Source organism: Poecilia latipinna, unplaced genomic scaffold (assembly GCF_001443285.1).
Source record: "Poecilia latipinna isolate Pla-1442-1.1 unplaced genomic scaffold, P_latipinna-1.0 Scaffold526, whole genome shotgun sequence".
Classification (NCBI taxonomy): domain Eukaryota; kingdom Metazoa; phylum Chordata; class Actinopteri; order Cyprinodontiformes; family Poeciliidae; genus Poecilia; species Poecilia latipinna.
This window is the reverse complement of record NW_015113142.1, coordinates 32,206-42,563: the sequence shown is the minus strand read 5'-3', so window position 1 is coordinate 42,563 and position 10,358 is coordinate 32,206. Positions and strand designations below refer to the sequence as shown.

The 10,358-nt window shown below is 40.8% G+C and overlaps 1 protein-coding gene across 2 annotated transcripts in view; it reads right to left on the bottom strand.

Annotated features, from left to right (window-relative positions):
- Positions 1 to 10,358, bottom strand: part of slc2a3b (solute carrier family 2 member 3b) — a 20,784-nt gene that overhangs the window by 5,234 nt on the left and 5,192 nt on the right. Inside the window, exons 1-10 of one of the 2 annotated variants that reach the window (XM_015040764.1) lie at positions 9,987 to 10,219; positions 9,364 to 9,493; positions 4,560 to 4,664; positions 4,168 to 4,328; positions 3,139 to 3,379; positions 2,677 to 2,839; positions 2,377 to 2,564; positions 1,063 to 1,167; positions 878 to 979; positions 588 to 791 (exon numbers count right to left, since the gene is read on the bottom strand). In XM_015040764.1, the coding sequence (XP_014896250.1) occupies positions 588 to 791; positions 878 to 979; positions 1,063 to 1,167; positions 2,377 to 2,564; positions 2,677 to 2,839; positions 3,139 to 3,379; positions 4,168 to 4,328; positions 4,560 to 4,664; positions 9,364 to 9,387 (1,293 nt within the window). In that variant the 5' untranslated portion in view covers positions 9,388 to 9,493; positions 9,987 to 10,219. Of the gene's footprint in view, positions 1 to 587; positions 792 to 877; positions 980 to 1,062; positions 1,168 to 2,376; positions 2,565 to 2,676; positions 2,840 to 3,138; positions 3,380 to 4,167; positions 4,329 to 4,559; positions 4,665 to 9,363; positions 9,494 to 9,986; positions 10,220 to 10,358 lie in introns of those variants that run through there. The other variant, XM_015040763.1, reaches the window with a different exon arrangement.

The following is a 10,358-nucleotide window of genomic DNA, read 5'->3' as shown; positions in this document are numbered from 1 at the left end:
CCCCCGTGTTGGACTCCATCCCTCTTCCTGTCTGAACAGCTCCTGTATGTGAAGCATCCCCACAGCATGACGCTGCCACTACCGTGTGTCACAATGAGGATGCCGTGTGCAGGTTCACGAGCACAGTCAGTTTATCTCAACAATAGCACTTTGCGAGTGAGTCAGAAGGTTCAGTCTTGGTCTTGTCTAACTGAAGCGCTTTCCTTCACATAATTCCTGAGACTTTTTATGGCTTTATTTCATGGCTTTCTTCATGCCAGGCTGGATTACTACGTGCACAGTCGCCACGGACACAGGCAGTGTGCAACTACTTCTGAAGGTGTTGGATGTAATTAGAGTAAAAAGGTCCGAGTGCAACACACCTTTTAGGTTTTCGTGTATGAACATTTTGAAAACCAAGAGTTATTTTCCTTCCACTTATCTTCACATGTAACTTTGTCTTGGTTCTTCTTGAGAATTTAACAATGAAATACGTGCAGGTTTGCGGTTGTAATCTGACAAAATGTGTGAAAATAAATTCAAGGCAATAATCATGGTCATAAGGCACCGTGTGAGAAATAGTCTACTGCTGGTATGCGGATAAATACCTCCAGTAGAGGAAATCCCAGCCCCACCAAGAAGTTGGCCGTCCAGTTGGAGCAACCAGAAACGGCCATGGCTGCAGGTCGAGGCCCCTGAGAGAAGAGCTCAGCAACGATGAACCAAGGGATGGGACCCGGACCCATCTCGAAGCTGGCGACAAAGGTGAACACAGCCACGATAGCCAGGTAACTCATAACCTGGTTGCTTTTCTGCATGGTGAGAGGACAGCAGCTTAGATAAAACGCATTTAACATGAAGCCTAACAATAAACTGACTCATTGTGTGTCTGGCTCACCACTAAGGACAGGAAGATGGTCATGAGCAGGGCAGAGACCGCCATTCCTGCCAGTCCAACCAGGTGCAGCGTCCTTCTTCCGGCCCGCTCGACGAGGAACAGCTGGAGTGCAGGGAGCAAGACGGGTCGATCAGCGGTCAGCAAACGGGAAACGAGAACCGAATCAGGACAACACGGACACTTACAGAGACGACGGTGAAGACAGTGTTGACGAAGCCGGCGCCGATGGTGGCATAGATGGGCTGAGGGACACCAGCAGTTTTAAATATGCCTGTCGAGTAGTAGAAAACCTGGAAAAGAAAACGGTCGTCATTATCGAGGAGTGGTTATTTAAATCAATAAAACGTGCTCATTTAAGGAACTCTTCCTCTGTTGTTCATCTTCTGTCACTGAGCTTTGGAGATTTTAAGCTCTTAGCATAAATGCAGAGTCTCCACCAATCTTGCTTGTCACAGTTCAACTTACTTTAACTTTTTTTTTTTTTTTTTTTTTTGATTTTGCTCTGTCGCTGCGGACATATTTATGAAGATCAACACACATCTGTCTCACCTATTAAACACGTTCTCTTGTCTTGGTTTCTGTATCATGTCATGTTTATCCTTCAGAAAAACTGAATATTACTACGAAGAAGTTCCAGAAGACTGTTATCAACATCTGTACTGAAAAGACGAATAAAAAGTTTCATTTTTTTTTTTTAAGGGATTTAAAATCAATTTATACAGTTTTTACAACAAAATATCAAGTTCATCTCTCGATTTTGTTTTATGTTTTACCCTTACTTAGAGGCTGAGGAGCAGTCGACAATTCTGATTTATTAATTATGCAGAAGTACAGTTTAAGTGTTCACTAAGCTTTCAAGCAACACAGTAAGTCGTCGTGTTTTTTGGGGGGCTTTCGTGCTCCTGAGGGAGCGACTGTTTTTTCAGAGGCTAAACAGTCCATTATGTCCTGCAGGGAGTCCCACCAGGGATTTCAGTTTCCTGTTGCTTGCAGCTAAAAACAAGCTTCATTAGAAGTAAAAGTGAAGATTAGAAACGTTTTGTAATGCTACAAGGGACTTAGAGGTGTTAATACTCCTGATTCAAGTCCAGATATTTTAGTCTGATTAATTGTTTTTAGGAAAATATGGATGTGTTCAGCTGTAGCAACGCTTTCACACGGATGCGGTTAAGAGAATAAGCTGCTTGTCGACACAAGGCCAATGAAGTTAATGTGTTTGTTGGAGTTCGATCAACGTTGGGATCACTGTGGCTGCACGGGGAATGTCATGACAGACATGACAGCTACTGATGAAGCTAGACGGCCTCGTTGAGTGACCCTGCTGTCAAAACCTTTAATAAATCACTTTACGGGACTCCACTCAAACAGTCCCAGGAGGCGTCTCTCGGTGTGTGTTTGTCAAAAAAAAAAAAAAAAGGTTCAAGTCAAGCTGAGTGAGCTTTCCCGCTCGAGTTTACAGATCTACGCTGAGGCGCATGCGGCATGCGGTGTACACTCACAGCGTTGATGCCAGACAGCTGCTGGGAGAGCTGCAGGACGATGGCGATGATGATCGGCTGGCGGTATTTTGGTGAGCGGAAGAGTTCGGGTATAGACACTTTCTTCTCCATAGCCATCTTCATGCCCTCCTCCTTCATCTCCTTAATGTCGTCGTTCACGTCATTGGTGCCGCGCAGACGCTCAAGGGCTGCGGCAAGAAGCAGATGAAATCAGCGGGTGTAGACACAGAGTGAAAGGAGGAGGCAGGTGTCGTTTCAAAAGTGTCAAAGACAACGCCAGAGGGAAAAAAAAAAACAAACCTTTCCTGGCCTCATCCTCCTCGTTGAGGACGATGAGGAGGTAGCGAGGACTTTCAGGGCAGAAAGGGAGCATGGCGCTCTGCACCAGGGCCGGCAGGATGGTCAGAGCGAGCAGCAAAGGCCACAGACGGTCTGATCCCAAAGCAGCCTCCAGGCCGAAGATCTGAGACATAAAGAGGAAGAAGTGAAGCACATAAATCGGACTAAAATGAATTCAAGTTATTCATTTATACACGTTAGCTTAATGCATTTTTTGACCACTTTTAGTTGGTCTGCCACATGAAATGCCATTAAAATTAAAATACACCGTTTGTGGTTGTAACATGAAAAAAGAAAATGAAATAGTTCAAAGGGTATAAATACTTTTTTCAATTCATTGTCTTCCTATTAAGTTACAAAAGTGTGCAACAAAGATCAAAAGCTAAAAAAAAAAAAACGATTAAAGTAAGGAAACGAGCATACCTGCGCCACAAGGATTCCAACAACAACACCCAGCTGGTGCAGGGTGCCAAAGGCTCCTCGCAGGGCGGTTGGGGAGATTTCGCCCAGGTACATCGGGGTCAGACCAGTGCAGAGACCGCAGAAAACACCTATGATCAATCGACCAATGATGATCAGCTCAAAGGAGCGACAGAGAGATGACAGTCCCATCAGACCACCGCCCAACAGAGCCAGGACGTTCGAAAGCAGCATCGATTTTCGCCTGGTTATTGGACAAAGAAACGGAGACAAACACATCTGGATAAGAATTTATGAAAGCAACTGGATATCTTGTTGAACTCCAGGTGCATTGCAATAAATCCGAATGTTATCAAAAGGTTTATCTGTTTCAGTTACTCAACTTGAAGAAAGAAAAACCCATTCTGATTTTGTTCCACAGACGGAGAGATATTTTCAAGTGTTTTATTCTGTTCATTTAGCTTGTAATGACTTACAGCCAATGAAAACACAGATTCAAATACCATTAAGATAAACACACAACAAAAATGAGTGTTTATATACTTCACAGTGTATGGGCTCAGTACTTAGTTGTTGTGCCTTTCTGATGTTCCTCCAAACTCCAGGACTTTAAGTTCTTATTTAAATTCAAAGTTTACTTTCTTCTGAAAAAATAATTTGAACCACTTAACAACAGACCAGTCATTTGGCTCCTAGCCATGTGAATTCCTGTTTCCTCTATAACTTTTTCTACCATTTTTTTCCCTTTACTAAACTTCCTAGTGATATACTATACTTGGGTACAACACTTTCAGCCGTTGTATTTACACACCATTTTTTATTGTTTTTATGTAAGTGACATTCCTGTTTTCTGATCTAATGAAACTGGGTTTTTTATAATCTGTGTCATTATCATCTAAAATAAAATAAGTACTGATATCTAATCAAAAAATAAAATCTATAAAACAAATTAACTTTTTGATAATATTCTAATTTATTGAGATGCAGCTACAAAGACAATAGAAAACGCTGCAAATATTCTCATCTGCTCACCTGCCGAACTTGTTCACAATGACTCCGACAGAGAGCGACCCGATCATGCCACCCACACTGAAGACGGCCACAGCGAAGCTCCACACTATGGTGATGGATCCTGGAGAAAAGGGCTCTCCGTAGCGCTCACTGGACACATTCTCGAAAAAGGCTCGTAATTTCTGGAGAAAAATAAAAAGGAAAAAAAATGTTCATTTGAAAGCAAACTGAAATTTTAATGATGTCCACATGGGGGCAGAGTTAGACCTCGGGACTGCTAAAATGGGCACGTTTGCTAAATAAATGAGGCCCATGTTTGGTGTCACAGTTCTTAACTTAGGTCGCAGTGACCCAGCTTGCACGTCTAACACCAAATAGAGACTACAACTATGAGTGCATAACTAGACACACACCAGCTCAGGTGCATTGATGACTCCTGTGTTGTATCCAAACTGCAGTGAGCCGATCGCTGCTGTTGAGACGCAGAAGAGAAGGTAGGGGTTCACCTTCTTCTTGGGCTGTTGGGAGAGAAAAAGGCAGAGCGTTATGACAGGCCAGCGCAGATAAAAGCAGATGGAGCTCGTGTACAAATGGCTCCCTGGGTCTGAATGCTGGATGTGTCCAGTTCCAGGCTAGAAACAAAGCTCTGGTTGTTTACACGAACACTGGTAATTACACACAATGAGGCTTTTCTGTAAATGCTCTCCCTCTTGTTTTCAGATCAGCACATTAGCAGCTGCAGGCCGAGTTCTGAAAGCAGGTTTTAGCGCGCCGCACGTGTCCTCTGATTTGTGGGTCGGAGGCATTTCTCAGAAAAGGAGCTAAACAGGCGCTCAGAGCATAAATCCTTCGGTGAACGTTTTCTCCTGCTGGTTTAAGAATGAAAGTGGGCTCAGCTTTTAATAACTGGCTAATTCACCTGACAAAAAATTGGTTACTGTGCTGTGACAAAGTATTTGCTCTCTTGCATCCTGTTTTCTCTCTTTTTGGTCACACTCAGATGTGTTAAGGGCTTCAAACGAACGTTGGACAAGCATAAGCGGAGCAAAAACAAAACACCTATCCAGACCAATCTGACACAACGACACAGCCGTTTTACTTCCGCCAAACTGGAGGCTTTTTGAGGATGAATTCCCTGCTTATTGCTGTGAATGTCCCAGGAATATCTGTTATAATAAAGTTTTAATCTGGGGCTTAAATGGCAGACTCCAAAACCTTCAACTTTGTTTTTTTTATTAGCCCTGCAGAGGATATACCTTCATTCCCCGAAGGTATAACCAAAGTGACCTTAAAGTTAAGCCCACAACCTCAAGATCTTGAAAGATCTTCTTCTCCTTTGGGATTTTCCAGAAGAGAGCAGAATTCATCTTTCTATCATTTACAGCAAGCTGTCCAGGCCCTGAAAAAGCAAAGCATTTCCAGACCATCACAGCACCAACACCATGTTTAGCTCTCTCATCAGCTCAAAGAACATTTAAGATGTTCATCTGATGTCTCTAGGATGAGTATCAACTGTACTCTTGGAGTAATTTTGGTCAGCTGGACAGTTTTGGAAAGGTTCACCACTTTTTTATGACTTCTCCATTTGTGGATAATGGCACTCACTGTGATTCAATGGAGTCCCACAGCCTTAAAAATGGCTTTGTAAGCCTTTCTGGACTGATAGATGTGAGTAAATTTGGTTTGTATCTGTGGCTGAATTTCTTTAGATTGCAGCGGGATGCGTTGCTTTTTGAGATATTTAAGTCTATACTTCATGCTGTCTGACAGGTTCCCTTTAAGTTATTTCTTGATTCTGCAGATCTGCAGTAATCTGACCACAATCACAGTTTTAAATATGATGAGGTAGATTTTTTTCTCCTGATAAAAAAAAAACTATTACCGTATTTTCCGCACTATAAGGCGCACCGAAAAACCTTCAATTTCCTCAAAAGCCAACAGTGCGCCTTATAATCTGGTGCGCCTTATAGTGCGGAAAATACGGTGCTTGAAAACCGCACTTTATATTTCCTGGTTAGTCTGATTTTAGAATTTGTTTGATAAAATCAAAATGCAAGTGTAAGACAGAACAAATGTGTAACGTGGCTAATTCTTTCTCACAGTTCTCTACAAAGCTGCCAAAAGTGAAAATTGTAGAATGTAGAGAAGCAGAAACGAATCCAGGTATTTACGAAGTCGTGACTTTAAGCATGCTTTGTGGAGGCAGAGCTCCAAAAAGTTTCACTTTGACTTAAAAACTGACTGCATAACCAAATGCCTTTCAAACTACTACATCACTGAGTACTTCATGGGCAGTGGGTCGAGTCTAATAGAAACGGTTTTCCATCCAAACAGCCTCATTATCGGACAGAAATACTTTATTTTTTTCCCTCTCTGTTCCCACTGCTGCTGACAACTTGAAAAAAGGCCAACTCACTGTGTACATTGTTTTGTTTAATTGGTTCCCATGCTCGGATCAAGAACCTTTTCAGAAGCAAGCCGACCAAAATGAGCACAAAAAGGTCTGTCCTGTCTTTCATCATATCTCTTTCTGCACAGATTACATAAGTCATCATTAAAGTGCACTCCTCGTGTTATTCAGGACAAACTCTCTAGAAATGAAACAGCCTGTTCTTACATAGTCTGCCATTTATCTTTTAGGGTTTTTTTTTAACTCTAAGGGAGAAGCAGTAAGTCTGCAGCTGCTTGCATCAGATGCCTCTTAACGTAAAGCTCCAGCTGAGTCACTGTGAGCTGGCAAAAAACAGGAAATCCTGAATTTTTTTTTTATGACATATTGCACATCGATAACATTAAAAAAAATGTCAGTAGGCGACGCTTTTAGCTTTAGCAGAAAATCTCACATCCTAAATTTCAAACACTGATATTATAGATATTAAAGTGATGTGAAAACTTGTGACAGTGGCTTTTATGGTTTAGCTCAGCTTTGCTCGCAGGTTTGAGTTGCAGATCTTTTCAAGGAGGAAACAGCATTTTGGTCTGAAAACGCAAACGCAGAGATCCAAGACAGAATAATGGCACATAAGTGTGAGGGAACCAAAAACATAAAAAAATCACATGCATTTTATTCTATTGGGGTGCAGAACAGAGCGAACTCACGTGGATTAACAAATGTTAATGTTATTACGCGTAAGATACGGTATTTCTGATGATCTAGAGAACGTTAGACTTATAATAACCCACAGTAAAAATGATCAGGGTATGAACAACATGCAACTCAAAACAGGGAGCGGCCTTTTGTGCAAGAAGCGGCAGCGTCATATGATCATTCCATGGCTGGATGAGGGGCTGTAGCAACATGTCTCAGAGCTGGTGGTTGCACAGACATGCAGTCATCAGAGTACATCAGTCTGTTTTTATGCATGTCATGAAGCCTGGCAACGCAGCATGTGATGTTGCACAACGTCTCAGATTTACAGTAAAAAAATTATCAGGATTTGAATAAGACGGCCCAGCAATATATTACTAAAAGTTGGGATGATTATGTGATCTGTGTTAGTTCTTGTTTGGAGACATTAAAACTGGAAATCCCCTGTAAAGTCCCACAGTCCTATTTTTATTTATTTATTTATTTATTTATTTATTTATTTATTTATTTATTTATTTATTTATTTTCTTACACTCACTGGAAAACAAATTGACCTATTAAAAGCCACAAGTGGCTTTTAATAGGTCCTGATTTTTTTTTTTTTTTTGCAACACTTAACTTCCACATTCATGTCATCTTGCAATTAGTTTCCCCATCACAGATGAAGCAAATATTTTAAGCAACATCCACAAATGGAGCAACTGCTTACAAAAGACCAACTACAACAAATGTTTGAAAACGTGTGGTTTGTTATAAAGAATGCAACATTTTTATTTGCTACTTTAAAAAGATTGTTTGTACAAGTCTCGTCTCACTCTGTTGGACATTGCTAGAAACATCTTGCACGTATGTGGTAGAAACATTAGGAAAATGTCCTATTCCTAAGGTTTAAAGCTCTTCAAATAAGTTACGTAATTAAAACAGCTCCACCATTAAGAACAGCTTACTTCTGTTACTTGAGAAAAAGCTACAAATTACAAAGAGGTGATGTTCTGTACGACAATGCATTAGAGCCATACGAGGAAAAGAATATATAATTACAACAATAAAGTCATAATAATGCAAGAACAGAGTCGTAGCATTACGAGAATAAAGTCGTAATAGTATGACTTTATTCTTGTCATATTATTTTCCAAGCGCAGCCCTAATATTCTGTTATAATCCTGCACAATAAGCACATTGAAAACTAAGATTTGAATCAAGTGGCTGCTATGCAGTTCACCGGTATAAAGTTAAGAACCAAGTAAAGACAAGCTCTTCTGGAATCAAATCTTAAATTTTAGTTATCTTCTTCATTTTTCTTCTTCTTCTTCTTCTAAATAGTTTCAAAAACATCTAAATGCAGTTTTACATGTTTTCCACACTGCAGTGTGTTTCTCAACGTCAAGCTTCTTGCTTGGTTTCTGAGATAAGTAAATGTTTGTTGAGTCAAGTGATGTTTAAACGATGGACTTTTTTTTTTTAAAGACTTTCTACTCAGTAAAAGATAGCAAGACTTTTCAACTCAAAAGGCTCAAATCAAAGTAAACTGGTGTTAAAGTCTATCTTGAGTTGGACGTGCTTTGTGACTGCATCAAACGGGGTCCAAGAATCACTTCTATTGACTACAAATCAATACCTCAGAATGACTATCAGCTGAAATAATTACAGTGTTTTGGTCTTAAATAAAAGCCCCTGCATCATGCAGCACAGTTTCATTCAGGTTTTTGGTGCAAATATGATGACACACTGCAATGACGCCATTTTTACTCGATATTATAAAACTTTTAGAATATTGTGTAAGGGTTCTGTTTGTGCTACACATTTTCTACAATGTCATCCTACTTTTGAATTGAATGCAGTAAACTTAAGGACACACAAGTCCCAACTTGCCCCTTAAGAATCCTGCCACACTTTTTTCTATCCTTAGTCATGTCCTGAAGTGCTCAACTCTCATCCGGAGCTCCTGAGTGGAAAAATACCACAGCACTGGAACCAGGAGTTCTGTTACCCAATTTGATAAGCTCTCACATCCAATACAATGTAGCTAATGTGGCAAAAAATCAACAGAACTTGAATGTTATTGCTAATTAGTTGTTAAAAGGACACCACTAAGTTCTGGTGTGACATGTGAATGGCTTTTTGTTTACCTCGCCGTCGTCCAGCTGCTGCATCTTGTTCGTGGCTCCTTTAAGGACGAAGACTTCTGGGACTCTTCAGGGATGGATGTTTCTACTGCCTAACCAGCACGCTCTTCTTGGAAAACTGCAGCAGGAAAACCTGGAAACAATCAAAACAAATAAATATATATATATATATAAAAAACAATATTTAGACCCTTCAGTGCAATAACTTTTAGACAAAATGCCACAGCATCTTCTGAATATCAAATCGATTCTGAGGAAAACTAGTCTGAAAGCTTTTACCACACGCCAGAAGAAAAGGGATGCTGACTTGAAATATGAATTAATTCAGCAGTCAGACTCTCAAACTTAACAGTAAACTCCTCCCTTCTCTTCCACACTCACTCTCCTCTTTTGCTCCTCCAGTTTATGACACCGCGAAAACTTCAACTTTTTACATAGCAACTGCAGTATGAACTGTCTCTTATTACCGCTAATAAATACAATAACTTTGTCATGCAAACCTCATATCGTGATCTGGCCTACACAATTGAATTTGAATAGTGTATTTTTCCTAAGACGAGGTTATAAACACACTTTTAAAATAAAGCATATAAATAAAAAGTAATTAAATAAAAATGACTAATTACCTTTAATGTGAAGTGTTTTTTTAAAAAATCTTTTGTTTCAACAAAGAAATCCTCTCCAGATGTGTTTGCTCTGACAAGTGTTCACGCTATCTGCGTGGGGTGTTTTTATACGGAGTGACACAGCCTCGTCGGCACGTTACGTCTCTGTTATTCATGAGCAAATAGGAGCATCTCAAGTGAGTAACGCGTCCGCGCAGTGATGTCTGCGGAAACGCAGCAGACGCGCTGCCGCTCGGATACGTGCTCCGGCGAACGTAGACACGTACCGCGCATTTAAAAAAAAAAAAAAAAAAAGGGGGGGGGGGGGGGGGGGGGGGGGGCAAAAAAAACCCCCCCGCGGGTGGGGGGGCTCTGCCGCGCGGGGGGGGGGCC